Genomic DNA, 20,740 nt, shown 5'->3' with positions numbered 1-20,740 from the left:
TGATCGTATGGTTGAGCATGGCGTACTTCTTAAAGAAGAGTGTCTGGTTGATCGTATGGTTGAGCATGGTGTACTTCTTAAAGAAGAGTGTCTGGTTGATCGTATGGTTGAGCATGGTGTACTTCTTAAAGGAGAGTGTCTGGTTGATCGTATGGTTGAGCATGGCGTACTTCTGAAAGGAGAGTGTCTGGTTGATCGTATGGTTGAGCATGGTGTACTTCTTAAAGAAGAGCGTCTTGTTGATCGTATGGTTGAGCATGGCGTACTTCTTAAAGAAGAGCGTCTTGTTGATCGTATGGTTGAGCATGGTGTACTTCTTAAAGAAGAGCGTCCTGTTGATCGTATGGTTGAGCATGGTGTACTTCTTAAAGAAGAGTGTCTCGTTGATCGTATGGTTGAGCATGGTGTACTTCTTAAAGAAGAGTGTCTGGTTGATCGTATGGTTGAGCATGGCGTACTTCTTAAAGAAGAGCGTCTTGTTGATCGTATGGTTGAGCATGGCGTACTTCTTAAAGAAGAGCGTCTTGTTGATCGTATGGTTGAGCATGGTGTACTTCTTAAAGAAGAGTGTCTGGTTGATCGTATGGTTGAGCATGGTGTACTTCTTAAAGAAGAGTGTCTTGTTGATCGTATGGTTGAGCATGGTGTACTTCTTAAAGAAGAGCGTCCTGTTGATCGTATGGTTGAGCATGGCGTACTTCTTAAAGAAGAGCGTCTTGTTGATCGTATGGTTGAGCATGGCGTACTTCTTAAAGAAGAGCGTCTTGTTGATCGTATGGTTGAGCATGGTGTACTTCTTAAAGAAGAGTGTCTGGTTGATCGTATGGTTGAGCATGGTGTACTTCTTAAAGAAGAGCGTCCTGTTGATCGTATGGTTGAGCATGGCGTACTTCTTAAAGAAGAGCGTCTTGTTGATCGTATGGTTGAGCATGGTGTACTTCTTAAAGAAGAGTGTCTGGTTGATCGTATGGTTGAGCATGGTGTACTTCTTAAAGAAGAGTGTCTCGTTGATCGTATGGTTGAGCATGGTGTACTTCTTAAAGAAGAGTGTCCTGTTGATCGTATGGTTGAGCATGGTGTACTTCTTAAAGAAGAGCGTCTCGTTGATCGTATGGTTGAGCATGGCGTACTTCTTAAAGAAGAGCGTCTTGTTGATCGTATGGTTGAGCATGGCGTACTTCTTAAAGAAGAGCGTCTTGTTGATCGTATGGTTGAGCATGGTGTACTTCTTAAAGAAGAGTGTCTCGTTGATCGTATGGTTGAGCATGGTGTACTTCTTAAAGAAGAGCGTCCTGTTGATCGTATGGTTGAGCATGGTGTACTTCTTAAAGAAGAGCGTCCTGTTGATCGTATGGTTGAGCATGGTGTACTTCTTAAAGAAGAGCGTCTCGTTGATCGTATGGTTGAGCATGGTGTACTTTTAAAGAAGAGAGTCCTGTTGATCGTATGGTTGAGCATGGTGTACTTCTTAAAGAAGAGCGTCTCGTTGATCGTATGGTTGAGCATGGTGTACTTCTTAAAGAAGAGCGTCTCGTTGATCGTATGGTTGAGCATGGTGTACTTCTTAAAGAAGAGCGTCTCGTTGATCGTATGGTTGAGCATGGTGTACTTCTTAAAGAAGAGCGTCTCGTTGATCGTATGGTTGAGCATGGTGTACTTCTTAAAGAAGAGCGTCTCGTTGATCGTATGGTTGAGCATGGTGTACTTCTTAAAGAAGAGCGTCTTGTTGATCGTATGGTTGAGCATGGTGTACTTCTTAAAGAAGAGCGTCTTGTTGATCGTATGGTTGAGCATGGTGTACTTCTTAAAGAAGAGCGTCTCTAGTTGATCGTATGGTTGAGCATGGTGTACTTCTTAAAGAAGAGCGTCTTGTTGATCGTATGGTTGAGCATGGTGTACTTCTTAAAGAAGAGCGTCTGGTTGATCGTATGGTTGAGCATGGTGTACTTCTTAAAGAAGAGCGTCTGGTTGATCGTATGGTTGAGCATGGTGCACTTCTTAAAGAAGAGCGTCTTGTTGATCGTATGGTTGAGCATGGTGTACTTCTTAAAGAAGAGCGTCTCGTTGATCGTATGGTTGAGCATGGTGTACTTCTTAAAGAAGAGCGTCTCGTTGATCGTATGGTTGAGCATGGTGTACTTCTTAAAGAAGAGCGTCTCGTTGATCGTATGGTTGAGCATGGTGTACTTCTTAAAGAAGAGCGTCTCGTTGATCGTATGGTTCAGCATGGTGTACTTCTTAAAGAAGATCGTCTTGTTGATCGTATGGTTGAGCATGCTGCACTTCTTAGGTATGTTTATTCAAGTTACGGCATTTTTTTCCGTCAACAAGGAGAAATGTACTGCCGTTTATTCCCAATTAGCTATTGGAGCGCGGGTTATTGCGGTTTGGAAAGTTTCCAAGTTCAATTAAGATTGTCCCGTTGGGTTGCAAACACCCGGCTCTGAAACAGGTTATGTCGACAGGTGTTTATGTTTTTGGGCTCACCGGAGCAGACTTTGGAGTTATCGTTTAAAGTCAAGTATGACAGCAGACTGTATATGGCTTATGCTAGTACTGGTAGGCAATAGTGTTATGAGTGTGGGGATGTTGGCCATAAGCGACATGCTTGCCCGAAAAGGGAGAAGGTGGAGGGAGGGACGCAGGTGGTCCTGGTAATGCCTGGGCCCACTGATGTAGGAAGAGGTGGCCAACAGTGGTAGAACAGTCACCTGTTGCTGAGGAACAAGTTGTCCGTGTTGAGGGAACGAAGTTGCAACTTGTACCAGAGGGGAGCATAGCGTCTGTTATGCAGCAGAAAAATATTGTTGTAGGAGGTAAGGACGGATCTGGGGAGCCATTTCCTCAGGTGGGGAGATGTCCAGTACGAGTGACGGGGTACAGCAGAAGGTTCATGTGGAGCTAGTCTCCCAGGTAGTGGAGGAGATGCCCACTAGGAGTACTGGGGTACAGGACAGGGTTCAGGCAGGGCTAGTCTCCCAGGTAGTGGAGGAGATGCCCACTAGGAGTACTGGGGTACAGGACAGGGTTCAGGCGGGGCTAGTCTCCCAGGTAGTGGAGGAGATGTCCACTAGGAGTACTGGGGTACAGGACAGGGTTCAGGCGGGGCTAGTCTTCCAGGTAGTGGAGGAGATGCCCACTATGAGTACTGGGGTACAGGACAGGGTTCATGTGGAGCTAGTTTCCCAGGTAGTGGAGGAGATGTCCACTATGAGTACTGGGGTACAGGACAGGGTTTATGTGGAGCTAGTTTCCCAGGTAGTGAAGGAGATGTCCACTATGAGTACTGGAGTACAGGACAGGGTTCAGGCGGGGCTAGTCTCCCAGGTAGTGGAGGAGATGTCCACTATGAGTACTGGGGTACAGGACAGGGTTCAGGCGGGGCTAGTCTCCCAGGTAGTGGAGGAGATGCCCACTATGAGTAATGGGGTACAGGACAGGGTTCATGTGGAGCTAGTCTCCCAGGTAGTGGAGGAGATGTCCACTATGAGTACTGGGGTACAGGACAGGGTTCATGTGGAGCTAGTCTCCCAGGTAGTGGAGGAGATGCCCACTATGAGTAATGGGGTACAGGACAGGGTTCAGGCGGGGCTAGTCTCCCAGGTAGTGGAGGAGATGCCCACTATGAGTAATGGGGTACAGGACAGGGTTCAGGGGGGGGCAGTCTCCCAGGTAGTGGAGGAGATGCCCACTATGAGTAATGGGGTACAGGACAGGGTTCAGGTGGGGCTAGTCTCCCAGGTCGTGGAGGAGATGCCCAGTACAATTGATGGGGTGCAAGTGGGGAGTGTTGAGAGGGATGTGGCTGAGGGGAGTCAGGGGCCTGTGGCCTCAGTTGAGGAGGATCAGGAGAATGATATCTCTCTTGATATGTTAGCAGCTGGTGACGATTTAATTTACAATCTAGAGGTAAATGGGTTCCTGGATCAGACATTTGGGAAATCTGTCAAATTGGTAGATTTTTTTTAATGTTGATAAGTTTGTGATGTTACAGAAGACGGTGGGGTTAGACCAGTTGAGTGAGAAGAAGTGTTTTTGCTTGAGGAAATGTGTTACTGCTGTTACAGCAGTAAAAGGTAGTGGGAAACATGGTAAGGTTAAGAGAAAATTAAAACAATGATGATGATCATGCTTCATAGGGTGTTTTATTGTTTTTTCTGGTTTCTCTGTGGTTTCTTCTGCTTTTCCTTCTCTTTTATATATGGAGGTGCTAAGGGTAGGTTCTCTCAATATTAATGGGGGAGGGACAGGAATAAGAGGGTTTGGGTATTAGAAGTAATAAAACAAAAAAGGCTTAATGTAGTTTTCCTACAGGAGACACAGTGATGAGGCTAATGAGGTTGACTTGGGTACGTGGTGGGATATACTCAGTCATGGTACTAATTTCAGTGCTGGGGTGGCAATTCTGTTTTCCTCAGACTTAGACTGTGGTATCTACAACAGAGATTGTCAAGGGTCTGGTTTTATTGGTCAAGGCGGATGTTATGTTTTTATTTTGTATTTTTTTTTATGTTTATGCTCCTAATGAGGGTACAGAGCATATTGCTGTATTTGATCAAATAAAGGAAACCTTAAGACTGTATGATTTTAGGGGAGGACTGGAACTGTACTGTGGAGTTTACTGTTGATAGCACTGATGAAGAACCTCACCTGTGGTCAGCTACTTGCCTGTCTGGTCTATTAATTAACTGAGCTTGGGCTTTCTGATGTGTGGAGAGTAAGGAATGCAAAAGTTAGGCAGTACACATGGCTAAAAGTTAATGAAGGTCGTGTCAGTGCAGCAAGGTTAGACAGGTTGTCTGTATCTGAGCACTACTGTAGTAGGGTAGGAAGGTTAGACAGGTTGTCTGTATCTGAGCACTACTGTAGTAGGGTAGGAAGGTTAGACAGGTTGTCTGTATCTGAGCACTACTGTAGTAGGGTAGGAATGTTAGACAGGTTGTCTGTATCTGAGCACTACGGTAGTATGGTAGGAAGGTTAGACAGGTTGTCTGTATCTGAGCAATACTGTAGTAGGGTAGGAAGATGTCACTCCTGTGGGGTTTTCTGTTCACCACAATGTGTCTGTTGATATTCACGTGTCCTGTCCATGAAGGTCATCACCTTATTGGTATTGTAATGTTAAATTGTTACATGATGTCATGTTTTGTCAAAGGATTTTGTTGTTTGGGGAAAAATGGAGGGTTACAAGACAATGGTGGGAGGTTGGGAAGGCCCAAATATGATTGTTTTGTCAACCGTATACTGCTCTGTCTCGTATTGAAGTTAAAGAGACTATCAGGGCCCTTGAACAGGACATCAAATCTATTGAGTTGAAGTTGCTCACTCAGAATGTCCCCGGTCTAGTTATGAACTTACAGGACAAGAGACATGAACTGAGATTGTTTTTACATAAAAGAGTGAAGGGTGCCTATCCTATCCTTGCTACTTAAAAAAAAAACCTTGGGCAGTCGACATTGCAACGCAACAGATGCCTTCGTCTCCCTGGTGGGAAGGTGACCACGGATGACGGTGAGATGCACCAACATGCCGTGGATTTCTACTCTGCCCTCTATAAGGTGGAGGATTGTGATCCTGTTACATGAACTTCCTCAATTGGGCCCTGAGCAGAGAGTTGCTTTGGACTCTGACATTACTCTGCAGGAGCTGTCCACAGCAGTTATGCAGCTCTCAACAGGCCGATCCCCTGGCATCGATGGTTTACCATCTGAGTTCTAGAAGCACTTTTGGGGGTCTATTGGGGAGGATTTTTATGAAGTGGTGTGTGAATCTTTTCATGAGGGTCTCTTCCTGTATCCTGTCAACGTGGGGGTTCTCTTCCTGTATCCTGTCAACGTGGGGGTTCTCTTCCTGTATCCTGTCAACGTGAGGGTTCTCTTCCTGTATCCTGTCAACGTGGGGGTTCTCTTCCTGTATCCTGTCAACGTGAGGGTTCTCTTCCTGTATCCTGTCAACGTGGGGGTTCTCTTCCTGTATCCTGTCAACGTGAGGGTTCTCTTCCTGTATCCTGTCAACGTGAGGGTTCTCTTCCTGTATCCTGTCAACGTGAGGGTTCTCTTCCTGTATCCTGTCAACGTGAGGGTTCTCTTCCTGTATCCTGTCAACGTGAGGGTTCTCTTCCTGTATCCTGTCAACGTGAGGGTTCTCTTCCTGTATCCTGTCAACGTGCGGTGCTTTCATTGTTGCCAAAAAAGGGTGATTTGGCTTGCTGTGTTGCATTGCTGTGTGCAGAATATAAAATTGTATCTAAATGTCTCTCAAACAGGTTGAAAGAGTATCTGGGGCTGTTGGTCCACAAGGACCAGTCTCACTGTGTACCTGGCCATTCTGTTGTTGATAACTTGTTTCTAATAAGAGATGTTTTAGACATTTCTAAACTGTCTGATGTGAATACGGGTTTACTTTCTCTGGATCAGGAGAAGGCTTTTGATCGCGTGGACCACCATTAGAGGAGGGCGCGGGGATGCTGCTTTCCTTCCATACCCCGGAGCTGGGGGAGTTCAAGGCGGTGGGGAAGAAGGTCATGTACATAATATGTGTAATAGTGTCCCGTGCTTCTACCCTGGTATGGATAAAATCGACGAGGTGGGCGGGTGTGATTGGTCCAGGTGCCTCCCCAAATGGCTGTTGGTGGTCTTTATATAAACTGCCTATTGAAAAGAAGACAGCTGACCTCCAATGGAGGATAAGACATGGAGCCATTTCTCTTCCCAACAGTTTATATTTGGGCCAAAGTACAGGTTTGGTCGAAGGGGTGTAGTTCTCCTACTTAACTTTGTGTCAGGGGCAGCTAAATTAGCAATCTGGAAGATATGAAAGAACAGTATTTGGAGACAGGGGTCTCTGGATATGGTGGGAATGCTGGAGGGGATGTTGGAACGAGACTGAGGGTTGAGTTTGCTTATTACAAACTGGTTAACAACCTTGATCTGTTTATGAGCATATGTGCTATTCAGAGGTTGTTGTGTTTTGTTACTGTGGAGGAATATTTGGTGTCATGTTTTTAACTGATGTGTAACCATGGTGTTGTTTGAGTGTTTATTGTGTTGTGGGTTCCCAGACCCAATAAAGGTTATTTAAAGCTCAAAATTCTCTCTCTCTCACACACATACACACACACACTCTCTCTCTCTTTCTCCAACTCTTTCCCTCAATCATTTCCAATTCTTGGGATTGTCTGGAGAACATATTCCAGTCGAGGTCACACAATTTTAGAGTTCTGCACTGTTTGATACCGTGCATAAATAAATATGTCAGTCTTACCCAGCATGCAACGGGAAGGAACATTGGCTAGCTAATACATCTCTCTGAGAAACAGTGACTTCAGAGTGAGAGAAAGAAAAGATAAAACAGACTAAGAGAAAATACAAAAAAATGAAAAAGCAACACTGTAAGAGAGGGAGAGAGGGCATAAGACAAAGATAGATAAAAGAAGAGAGCGAAAGAGAAAAGACAGAAAAATGTAGTGTTGCTGTGCTGGTCACTTCAGAACAGTAAGCGAGAGCCACGTCAGCACAATAGAAGGGGGAATGGTGGAACCCCCTCCCTCAGTCCCTCTTTTCCCCCCTGACTCTCTACAACCTCCCACTCCTTCCAGACCTATGAATTTTATTGGAGCATAATTCCCACTGAATCTGAATATGAGGTTTCCAAAAAGGAAGAATTAGTATGCCTCTCTGACTGTCTGTCCCCTCTTTTATCTTTCATTCTTTTCTTTCAACGCAGATGTGCACAGATGGAACAGAGGTGAGGAGAATCGTAAAGAATAATCAAGAGAGAGAGAAAGAGAGAGAGAGAGAGAGAGAGAGAGAGGGAGATGAGAGAGAGAGCGGGAGGGAGAGAGAGAGAGGCAGGGAGAGAGAGACGTGGAAAGAGAGAGAGAGGGGGAAAGAGAGAGAAAGAGAGAGAGAGAGAGAAAGAGAGAGAGAAAGAGAGAAAGAGAGAGAGAGAGAGAGAGAGAGAGAGAGAGAGAGAGAGAGAGAGAGAGAGAGAGAGAGGGAGAGAGAGAGAAAACGGGAGGAGAGAGCGGGAGAGAAAGGGGGAGAAAACGAGAGAGAAGGGGGGGGGGAGAGGGTGTTTGGTGTTATGCTGAACTAATTGTCTTTCTTTAGAATATGTTGGCTTTGGATCATCATACATATCAGTCACTCAACAACGACTCTGCTCCCAAACAAATATGTCAGGTTGGAGGCCAGAACTGTTCATGTTAGGCTGGGCATGAAACAGACAAAACCTGGCAAGTCTATAGAGTTTGGCTACATTTTAATCGGAGCTAATGCTTACTGAAGTGAATTATGGTGCATGAAGGCCTGAGAGAGGTGGCGGTAGAAGGCTGCTTGACAGCCTGGTGTGCATGTGTGTGTGTGTGTGTGTGTGTGTGGAGTAGGAGGGTCCATAGCGGGAGGTGAGTCTGCACATTTGGCCCAACAAATTTGCAGCACTGTAAGCTATAACTCATAGTTCCAGATGTACGACAACGATCATGATGTGGCCAATAAATCAGATCCCGAGGTGGAAGGAGAGCAGAGGGGAAGGGAGGAGCCGTGTCGGCCAGGGGGTAGGTGTGGAGACCGGAGGGGAGGAACGGGCCAGGTGGGAGGAGAGCAGAGGGGAAGGGAGGAGCCGTGTCAGCCAGGGGGTAGGTGTGGAGACCGGAGGGGAGGAACGGGCCAGGTGGGAGGAAAAGGGACAGATCTTATGGGAGTTTTACTGCAGTCTGGGACATTCCATCCATGTCAGGACATTACACCAGTGATTTACACCAGTGTTCTATTATTGACTAGGAGCCAACGAGTTCATATGGGTCAACACCCAGAGGTACGGGAGAGGCCACATGCAACCAATAGGAACAGACTTAGTAGAGGAGAGGCCACAAGTAGCCAATAGGAACATAATTAGTAGGAGAGCAGCAACACCAGTCAGGAAGAATCTTCCTGTAAAAACGCAGCTAAACGCATTAGATGATATTTGAGTAAACAAGGCATTCTGTACATTACAGTAGAGGGAGGGATGATCTCGATCAGAAGAGATACAGTAATGTACTTGAGGAAAACATGAAAAGAAAGTAACAGGTATCATTTAAGTTCAGAGGTCAAAGGAGATCAACGAATCAGTGAACGGTCATGATCAGGTACTTACCAGGGTACAGCTGTTTGGTGGGGGCGCTGAGCTGTGCTTCTTTGGATACTCTGTAGGCTACATCGGCTCCTTTTGTTGACTTCCTATGCGCACAGAAACCTGTGGTTTTCGTAACGCCTTCAGGTAAACTGGGAAAATCTAAAATCTTCAAGAGGTCCGCTGGCTCCACTACGGAGAGAAAGAGAGAAGATAAATATTTTAGGTTCGACTCATATCAAACACACTCATTTAAAATTCAGACTCACACATCTTTCACAATCAGGGGAGACAGTCAGTATCCATTTCAAGTAACCCAATTACTCAGGCTGTAGACAGAGAAAACAGATCCTCCTTTCACTGGCCCAGGGGTGTCAAACTCATTATGTCTGCTGGTTTTTGGTTTTTCTTTTCAATCAAATCTTAGACAACCAGGTGAGGGGAGTTCCTTAATAATTAGTGACCTTAATTCATCAATCAAGTACAAGGGAGGAGCGAAAACCCGCAGACACCTGGCCCCCCTGTGGAATGAGTTTGACACATGTGCACTAGCCATTAGCTGGGACCTTCTTCCAGTACAATAGGGGCCCTCCAGACCCCCTCTATCTATCCATTCCCCTCTCACCCCTCTCACCCCTATTCTCTCCATCCTTTTCACTGACGAGAAGGGGGTACAGTTATAGAACCAATCTAAACTGTGAGAGTGTGCCCTACACTCTAACTAGAGATCTAGGATCAGATTAATGTGCCCACATTTCAAATCTTAACCATTAGGGGGTTATGAGGAAGTTGGATGCTATGATGAACTACTGCCATGAACTAAGTCCACCCCTCCATCCCTTTCTTCCTCCACTATACCTGCCTTCCTCTTCCTTCCCACAAACATACAATTAGCACACTCTCAGGCTGGGCCTTTGTGTTTCCTCCAGAGCACCGCAGGCTCAGGAGCAGTACGGTCGGGTCAGAACAAGGTCTGACGTTGTGGTTTGACCTCTGACTGCACGCCTGCTGGCCAAAACAACCCCAATGACCTAATGAGCCACAAACAAACAGATGTGTCTGCAGCCAGATGCTACAAGGGTCTCTGCCTCAAGGATACTGCCCAGAGCATATAGTATAGCCCCAGTACTGCTCTGAGCACAGCCACACACTACGGGTCTGGAGACAGAAGAAGGGATGGACCATGTAGAGACAACATAGGGACAGGATCTAACTGGGGCGTAGAGGGAGGCCAATACAAAAGGGAGGGGGTTTGAATGTTGGAAAACAACAGCTGGAGTAGTTTATGGCATGGTTTTAAGAACAAAAACAAAGACAAAAGCACACATTCTCTGGCACCCTGTTTTTGCATTCTTGTGTTCTGTTGAACCACTCCAGTTGGACTGAGAAAGGCACTCTTTAAACCCACACACACACACACACAGGTAAAGCAGGAAGGATCAGGTGTCAGGTCAGCCAGGACCACACACATTTATTGAGGCTGTTCAGTGAGGAGCTTTCAATAGCTCCATCCATCTGGAGAGAAACGGGTGGAGGGATGGAGGGAGGATGGGAGGGAGTAAGGGAGTGAGGGAGGGAGTGCGGGCACTATTCCCACTGCCCCATTACTTCATCCATCTGGAGGTCATTACAGTCTCTCACATGCAGCGCAGATCAATTCAAATAAACCATTCAACAGCTAAACAAAATGACAGATCCAAATCCACTACAGATTCACATGACCATGGATCACCATCCATCATAACTTCCACTTTACTGCTGTTGATATCAGGCAATACGCATTGCAACACTGTCAGCTAGCTACAGAAAGATTTGAAAATGTGATTTTGATGATCTATATTCCACGCTGTGTAGTGTACAGTCTCTGATTCTGAACAGATATCTCACCCAAATCAAACAGCTCACACACACAGCTCACTATGTTCCCAGACCCACACATATACTGGATGTAAACACATCTAACAACACTCGTGCTCCCACTTGGGTAGGTCATATCAACAGAGAGAGGGGGGAGTGAACTCTCATATGGGTGTGTGTAGACCATTAAGAGGAAAATACATGGGATTGGAGTCAGATGAAAGAATGTGAACTATGTAGAGATTCATTCGCCAACTCCTCTCTCTTTTTTCCTCTTTTTCTGTCTCTCTTTCTCTTCCTCCCTCATTATCCGGAGCCTTCCCTTGCTTCCTCTATCAGCTGGCCCTCTCCTCTCTTCCTGTCTTCAATCGGAAGACTCTTATTATCTAACTACATAATTGTCTTTCCATCCAAATGTGAGCTGCAGCTGAACCCAACACATTATCCCAATGCTAGGGGGGACATATTTGACAGACGCACCAGATGACTTTGTCATATCTGAGGGAAGGTGCAGTAATTTCCACCAACGCCCACCCATCACCTACCCCTACCCCTCCCTGCCCACCCTCTCTCTAAGACATTCCAGTATGAGATTGAGGCATCCATGCAACAACAACATACCACAGAATGTCAGAGCCTCTTGAAGTAGTTGCATGGCCTAAACAAAGTCACTGATTTGTCTCTCATCATCAGCTCATAATGGAGTGAGTGATACAATGTACCCAGCAGCTAGAGAATGACTTTCACTGGCCAGATTGACTGACTGAATTTAGATAGCTTGTCCTATAGATCTCTACTAGGGTTGGACAATTCCCACTGTCAAAATCAAGTGAAACAAACTTAAATCAACACTAGCCAACTACTTAAAATGGGAAAACATCTTACAACTAAACTGAAGGAAAACTGTAAAACAAATAGTGATTATTATTGCAGGTATTTAAAGAGGAGTCATCTTTCTCTTTATCGACAATACCTCTGTAATCCTGTCCACATGAGTCCCCAGAGGACAGACTGTATCTACAACAATAGGATCCTCAGTATATGAATAAACCTGCTGACTCTCCTTTCTCTAGTGCCATTGGGAAAGCTGACTGGCATTCCCATCCTGCTCCCAGTCACTCCCATACCACCACAATGTTAATCCTCAACCTGACAACAGGTCCTGTATGGCTCAGTTGGTAGAGTGTGGTGCTGGCAACGTCAGGATTGTGGGTTTGATTCCCAGAGCCACCCACGCATGACTGTAAGTCGCTTTGGATAAAAGCATCTGCTAAATGGTATACATTGTGAACAGCCCAGAGTCTGTTGGTCTCCTGGGAAACCCAGCCACAAGGCCCATGGGATACTGGAGACCTATAAGGGTGGAAGTAGAGAGGAATGAAACCACACCGCAGCCACCACAGAAGAAGACCATTGACTGACTGTTAGGACCACGAGGCCACTGGGCACCACATCAAGACATACACACACAGGTGTGTGGACACACACATTCATTCACATATTTTACACACGGCTCATGCACGCACACACAAACATACTGTACATGCATAAAACATGAAGCAAAGAGTATGAAGTTATTTAATACATAGAAAAAGACACATACACACTCCTAGGCTTTCCTCCTTCAATCTAATGTAACCCCCACCTGGATCAATATATTCAGGGCCTCTCTCTCTCCTGATTATACATTGGCTGAACACAGTGACCTCTGTCTGTGAAGTCAACCTTCAAGTCTAACTGATGGGAACTAAAATTACAGTCTGAAAACACCCAAACCCACTGAGGTCTCATAGTAACAACAGGCTTAGCTTAGGACCTTGTGTAGGAGGAACATGGCAGACTACATCAAATCACTTAGGGCCTTGTGGTAGGAAGAACTTGGCAGACTACATCAAATCACTTAGGGCCTTGTGGTAGGAAGAACGTGGCAGGCTACATCAAATCACTTAGGGCCTTGTGGTAGGAAGAACTTGGCAGACTACATCAAATCACTTAGGGCCTTGTGGTAGGAGGAACGTGGCAGATTACATCAAATCACTTAGGGCCTTGTGGTAGGAAGAACTTGGCAGACTACATCAAATCACTTAGGGCCTTGTGGTAGGAGGAACGTGGCAGATTACATTAATACTCACTGAGTTACAGTATGATCGCAATAGGTTAATCGAGCCAACGTTATGCAAGTATTTTAAAGTAATTAGTGGCTGGTGAATGTCTTATGTCTCAGATTGCTATTCTAGCGACCAGTCATATCCGCTATTCTAGCGACCAGTCATATCCGCTATTCTAGCGACCAGCCATATCCTCTATTCTAGCGACCAGCCATATCCTCTATTCTAGCGACCAGCCATATCCTCTATTCTAGCGACCAGCCATATCCTCTATTCTAGCGACCAGCCATATCCTCTATTCTAGCGACCAGCCATATCCTCTATTCTAGCGACCAGCCATATCCTCTATTCCAGCGACCAGCCATATCCTCCATTCTAGCGACCAGCCATATCCTCCATTCTAGCGACTACAACTTCATAGGGGTGTCTATCGTCGCTAATTACAAGATACCCCATCCATAAATAACCTATATACGTAATAAAAGTCCTGTCCAACTCCACTCTGCAGTTCCAGAAGCCAATCTCAATGACATATTCTTTGCGTTCCTCACCTTCTTTTTAAAATCCATTATAGGAAAAAGCCAGAGGTCCCTCCCCAATGGGTTTGGAGTGGAAAGAGGATGCTAGTATGTCAATAAAATTCTTCCGATGTGATATCTGACCTTGTTGACTGAGAAGCACGTGTCTGTTTATTTGGGCTTAGCTAGGCAGGGTCGGGATGAAAGGGTTGTTGGCTTTCACTTCACTCAAATGTAAAGACGTCTACTCTACCACAATAACTACAATGAGCAAACAGCTAGTACACGCTAACATTAGAAACTGGCAAATTAGCTGCAATTAGCTAACAGCTAAAGTTAGCTAACAGCTCTATACATAGAAAACAGCCACAACAGATGACACTGACAGCAGCTGCAGTTAGCTAACAGCTAAAGTTAGCTAACAGCCCTATACTTAGCAAACAGCTAAAGTTAGCTAACAGCTCTATACTTAGCAAACAGCTAAAGTTAGCTAACAGCTCTATACTTTGCAAAGAGCTACAACAGATGACACTGACAGCTGCAATTAGCTGATGACTGCAATTACAGTGGGGCAAAAAAGTATTTAGTCAGCCGCCAATTGTGCAAGTTCTGCCACTTAAAAAGATGAGAGGCCTGTAATTTTCATCATTATCACGTCAACTATGACAGACAAAATGAGAAAAAAAAATCCAGAAAATCACATTGTAGGATTTTTAATGAATTTATTTTCAAATTATGGTGGAAAATAAGTATTTGGTCAATAACAAAAGTTTCTCAATACTTTGTTCTATACCCTTTGTTGGCAATGACAGAGGTCAAACGTTTTCTGTAAGTCTTCACAAGGTTCACACACACTGTTGCTGGTATTTTGGCCCATTCCTCCATGCCGATCTCCTCTAGAGCAGTGATGTTTTGGGGCTGTTGCTGGGCAACACAGACTTTCAACTCAACTCCAAAGATTTTCTATGGGGTTGAGATCTGGAGACTGGCTAGGCCACTCCAGGACCTTGAAATGCTTCTTACGAAGCCACTCCTTCATTGCCCAGGCGGTGTGTTTGGGATCATTGTCATGCTGAAAGACCCAGCCACGTTTCATCTTCAATGCCCTTGCTGATGGAAAGAGGTTTTCACTCAAAATCTCACGATACATGGCCCCATTCATTCTTTCCTTTTCACGATTCAGTCGTCCTGGTCCCTTTGCAGAAAACAGCCCCAAGGCATGATGTTTCCACCCCCATGCTTCACAGTAGGTATGGTGTTCTTTGGATGCAACTCAGCATTCTTTGTCCTCCAAACACAACGAGCTGAGTTTTTACCAAAAAGTTATATTTTGGTTTCATCTGACCATATGACATTCTCCCAATCTTCTTCTGGATCATCCAAATGCTCTCTAGCAGACTTCAGATGGACCTGGACATGTACTGGCTTAACCTCTTGAAACTCTGGGGGCGCTATTTCATTTTTGGATGAAAAACGTTCCCGTTTTAAACAAGATATTTTGTCACAAAAAGATGCTCGACTATGCATATAATTGATAGCTTTGGAAAGAAAACACTCTGACGTTTCCAGAACTGCAAAGATATTCTCTGTGCGTGCCCTAGAACGTGAGCTACAGGCAAAAACCAAGATGAAACGGCATCCAGGAAATCAGCAGGATTTTTGAGGCTCCGTTTTCCATTGTCTCCTTATATGGCTGTGAATGCGAGAGGAATGAGTCTGCCCTTTCTGTCGTTTCCCCAAGGTGTCTGCAGCATTGTGACGTATTTGTAGGCATATCATTGGAAGATTGACCATAAGAGACCACATTTACCAGGTGTCCGCCCGGTGTCCTGCGCCGAAATTGGTGCGCAAACCTCAGCTGCAAGTATTTTTCCATGGAATTCAGAGAGGAAAGCAGGCTTCCACGAACGATATATCAATGAAGAGATATGGGAAAAAACACCTTGTGGATTGATTCCAAACAACGTTTGCCATGTTTCGGTCGATATTATGGAGTTAATTCGGAAAAAGTTTGACGTTGTTGGTGACTGAATTTTCGGTTCGTTTCGGTAGCCAAATGTGATGTACAAAACGGAGCGATTTCTCCTACACAAAGATTCTTTCAGGAAAAACTGAACATTTGCTATGTAACTGAGAGTCTCCTCATTGAAAACATCTGAAGCTCTTCAAAGGTAAATTATTTTATTTATTTGGTTATCTGGTTTTTGTGAAAATGTTGCGTGCTAAATGCTACTCAAAATGCTAAGCTAGCTTTGCATACTCTTACACAAATTAGTGAATTGCTATGGTTCAAAAGCATATTTTGAAAATCTGAGATGACAGTGTTGTTAAGAAAAGGCTAAGATTGAGAGCAGGCGCGTTATTTTCATTTTATTTGCGATTTTCAGAAATCGTTAACGTTGCGTTATGCTAATGAGCCTGAGGCTTTATTCACGATCCCGGATCCGGGATGGGGAGTGCAGGGGGACACGTCTGGCACTGCAGGATTTGAGTCACTGGCGGCGTAGTGTGTTACTGATGGTAGACTTTGTAACTTTGGTCCCAGCTCTCTGCAGGTCATTCACTAGACCCCCCCCCCCATGTGGTTCTGGGATTTTTGCTCACCGTTCTTGTGATCATTTTGACCCCACGGGGTGAGATCTTGCATAGAGCCCCAGATCAAGGGAGATTATCAGTGGTCTTGTATGTCTTCCATTTCCTAATAATTGCTCCCACAGTTGATTTCTTCAAACCAAGCTGCTTACCTATTGCAAATTCAGTCTTCCCAGCCTGGTGCAGGTCTACAATTTTGTTTCTGGTGTCCTTTGACAGCTCTATGGTCTTGGCCATAGTGGAGTTTGGTGTGGAGTGGAGGACAGAGGAGCCTCTCAGAGAAGAAGTTACAGGTCTGTGAGAGCCAGAAATCTTGCTTGTTTGTAGGTGACCAAATACATATTTTCCACAATAATTTGCAAATAAATTCATAAAAAAATCCTACAATGTGATTTTCTGGATTTTTTTCTCTCATTTTGTCTGTCATAGTTGAAGTGTACCTATGATGAAAATTACAGGCCTCTCTCATCTTTATAAGTGGGTTAACTTGCACAATTGGTGGCTGACTAAATACTTTTTTGCCCCACTGTATGTTAGGAAACAGTGTGAATGGCTTCAATGGAGAGACCAACTAGCCATAGGACACCTCAGTAGTAGCACTGTGGGTTTGATCTGCTAAATGGCATATATTATTTGTTATAATTCTTATTGTAATTATGATAATATTATATTATTATATTATAATTATATTATATTATAAGCAATTCAATAATACATCATCTAAATCGGAAATGACACCCTATGCCCTATATAGTGCAATATGAGTCACATGGTTGCAGTGATTGGAGACAAAAAAGGAGGAGGAAGAGGAGGAAGAGGAGGAGGAAGAAGAATAGGAGGAATAGGAGGAAGTTTGGCTGTGATCAAGCAGTCGATGCTAACCGTGTCAAGACCCCTGTAGAGGTCTGTTGGTTGTGCCAGTCCTCTCTGACACAACCTAATCCTATAAAGATCGGCAGCTTTTGGTGATGAAACCGTTGTCATCAGGATACCCTCTCTCTTTCCCTTCTGCCATAGTCTCCTTTTTCCTCTACCTCTACCCATCCATCCACTCCTTTCACAGATCTTATCTGGTCTTTTCCTCTACCTCTACCTCTACCCATCCATCCACTCCTTTCACAGATCTCATCTGGTCTTTTCCTCTACCTCTACCTCTACCCATCCATCCACTCCTTTCACAGATCTCATCTGGTCTTTTCCTCTACCTCTACCTCTACCCATCCATCCACTCCTTTCACAGATCTCATCTGGTCTTTTCCTCTACCTCTACCTCTACCCATCCATCCACTCCTTTCACAGATCTCATCTGGTCTTTTCCTCTACCTCTACCTCTACCCATTCATCCACTCCTTTCACAGATCTCAAATGGTCCATCTTTTCACAAATCTCATCTGGTCTTTTCCTCTACCTCTACCCATCCATCCACTCCTTTCATCCATCCACTCCTTTCACAGATCTCATTTGGTCTTTTCCTCTACCTCTACCCATCCATCCACTCCTTTCACAGATCTCATTTGGTCTTTTCCTCTACCTCTACCCATCCATCCACTCCTTTCACAGATCTCAAATGGTCTTTTCCTCTACCTCTACCCATTCATCCACTCCTTTCACAGATCTCATCTGGTCTTTTCCTCTACCTCTACCTCTACCCATTCATCCACTCCTTTCACAGATCTCAAATGGTCTTTTCCTCTACCTCTACCTCTACCCATCCATCCACTCCTTTCACAGATCTCATCTGGTCTTTTCTCACTTTATTCTCCTTCTTGGCAGATAGGAAAATCTGTTGTTTATCTACTGTGTTCAAGGTATTCTCATCAGTATAAGGTGGCAAACAGGGGGGGTGTCCTACCCCCTATCCCTACTGCACCCTAAACTAACCCCTCAGCTTGCAGCAGTAGGTCACCCAGGGGGCATGGACAGGGAGAGTGGCAATAAGCTTCTTACTGGACAGGAGGGAGAGGGAAGGGGGTGACATACTGTAACATCTCCCCTCTGTACAGATAGTAAACACCCTTAAGCTTAGCCTTTATGGCAAGTTTTTTCTATAAGCTGTCCTGTATATATTTGCGCATGTTTCTGTGTGTAGATGTGTGTTTAGCCCAATTCAACAGCAGTTTGGTAAAAACACACACCTCCAAACCCCAGTCACACTTCCCTCACTTCCCTCCGACCCTCCTGAAGTGGCAGTTAACCACCTCCTAGCCCACAGGTATGGCTCTCAATCCCACCTTACTACGATGAAGTGTTTGTCTAATTAGCATGGCAGCTCCCTTTGGGGGAACTACAACTTAGGAACAGGATGAACCTGACTGAAGCTAGGGCCAGAGCTATTCCCTGGGTAAACACAGGCAGACCACACCTCAGAACTCCCAGAGAAGCCTGAGAGAGGTGCTCTCTGTGTGAGACTGACTGCTCCTGGGACATTTACTATACAGCATTCTATACAGTTCTCATTCTTCAATATTTAATAATCAAATGAAATTCTCTCCCCCCTTTCTCTTCCCCTCTCCCCTCTCCCTCCCTCTCTCTCTCTCTTCCCTCTCTCTCTTTCTCTCTCTCTCATCACCCGTACTTGGCACACCGTGGAGCAGAGACCCATCACAGGCACACATCCTTCTCTGTGCCAGTGCTTAATGACATATTGGGGCCAACACAGCTACAGAACCTTGGGTGCGGAATGGCTCTGCAACATTGAAACCGACCACAGGGTCATAGCTACAGTAGCACAGCACATAGTGCAGCCTAAAACAGAGAACAGCAGGGAGAAGATGCAACTGACACAGAATAATAACTACAACCCTGAAGTCACCCACATACACCTGGATGTAACTGCCCTATGGGCCCTGGTTAAAAGTAGAGCATTATGTAAGATTTTTCAGGGAGTGCTACAACGCCCTCAGAACCCCTACTTCCCGTGGCTATGCTCTCTCCCCTCTCCCCTCTCTTTTTCTGTCTTCAGGACCAACAGGCTGATATTGGTGCTAAATGTCTGTCTACTCATACTCTCCTGTTAGTCTTTATGGTACTGTACAAGTATGTGTGAAGAGACCTTCATGGTTTACTTTTTTTATAGATCTGTTTTGCCAGACAGGCTGGCTTTGGGAGGTACTATAGCAGCACTGTAAAGGATAATGAACTCATAAAATATATCGTAAGTGAAAATGTATTAACATGAGATTAAAAAGCTTTACATTTCTTCACACTGTTCCTGGAGAACGTTCGCAATGGGGATGACTTGATGTGGTTGCCAACCCTTCTTTCACTCCCTCCCTCCCTCCCTCCCCCACTGGGCATACACTGATTGAATCAACGTTGCTATGATGTTGAACCAACGTGGAATAGACATTGTTGTCTTTCTCTCTGAGCAGTACCTCCAGCGCCAGGTTTAGAATCCTGATTTGGGCCGGGTGCCAAGACAGTCGCAGACCCCCTCGTCTCACGCAGTCTCGACACACACACACACACACACACATATCCACCCACCCCATACACACAACCAAAGTCCATTCAGTGACTGTTGTCCATTCAGTGTGATGCGTCTCATTCCCTGCTGGTGGCAGGCAGGGCAGGCAACAGGCCCAGTGAAGCAGGGGGAGCTTTTTACAGAGCAGGAACCAGGATTAACATTCTTCCCTCTTGCACTGTCTGAATCCCAAATGGCACCCTATTCCCTACATAATGCACTACTTTTGACCAGAGCCCTATAAATCCTGGTCAAAAGTAGTGCACTAAAAAGGCAATAGGGTGCCATTTGGGATGTAACCAGTGTTTCTCCCCTCCCTCCTCCTGTAGGCTGAGGCCAGGCTGGTTGTGTTCTCCTGGCACTAAGGCACATGCTTGACCTGGCGCTGAGGACAAAGAGCAATTAGCAGCAGCGTGGAGTCTGTCTCTGTGGCCGACCCTCTGTCCACCCGCCTGTCTGTCCGACTGTCTGTCAGCCCGTCGCCAAGAGTACAGGGCAGCGAAAACAACCAGGGCAGAGTGGGAAGCAGAACTTCCCCCTCCTACAGCGCAGCATCCCAGATGGGGGGAGGGACATGGGGAGAGACATGGGGAGAGGAGGAGACAGTGTGGGGTCTTTTAACTCTTATCCCAACTTGGATGGATGCCAGAAGTGACGTGTACAGTAGATGTCAAATCTGAGCATTATAAGGGAAAGGGCTGTGATGTTTTGGCTAATGTTCAATTAACCCCTTAGATCAAAATACAGACACACACACACACACACAAACACACACACACACACACACACACACACACACACACACACACACACACACACAGACATGCAAAAACACACATATGTGCAAATACACACACATGCCCTCAGTCACCCTCCAAACTGACAGGTAGCCATCAACGTTGACCTGAGGTTGTTGGTTTTTTAATCATATGACTCGCCTCTAAGATTAGCCTATGGTCATTACGTACACTACATTACACCCCACTACATAGACACACTGACAGGACACACACACTCACAACACACACACACGCATGCACACACACACACACACTAATGTCAGCAATAACAAACCCATTGTGCAT

The 20,740-nt window shown here is 45.3% G+C and overlaps 1 protein-coding gene across 2 annotated transcripts in view; it reads right to left on the bottom strand.

Moving 5' to 3' along the window:
• The window catches only part of LOC135518166 (collagen alpha-1(V) chain-like), a 141,570-nt gene that overhangs the window by 106,384 nt on the left and 14,446 nt on the right, over positions 1-20,740 (bottom strand). For both annotated transcript variants that reach the window (XM_064943111.1, XM_064943110.1), the window contains exon 2: positions 9,139-9,306. In XM_064943111.1, coding sequence (XP_064799183.1) covers positions 9,139-9,306 — 168 coding nt within the window. The remainder of the gene's footprint in view (positions 1-9,138; positions 9,307-20,740) is intronic.

Source organism: Oncorhynchus masou, chromosome 28, assembly GCF_036934945.1.
Source record: "Oncorhynchus masou masou isolate Uvic2021 chromosome 28, UVic_Omas_1.1, whole genome shotgun sequence".
NCBI lineage: Eukaryota > Metazoa > Chordata > Actinopteri > Salmoniformes > Salmonidae > Oncorhynchus > Oncorhynchus masou.
Note: the sequence above shows the minus strand (reverse complement) of the source record. Positions and strands in the feature narration are given on the sequence as shown.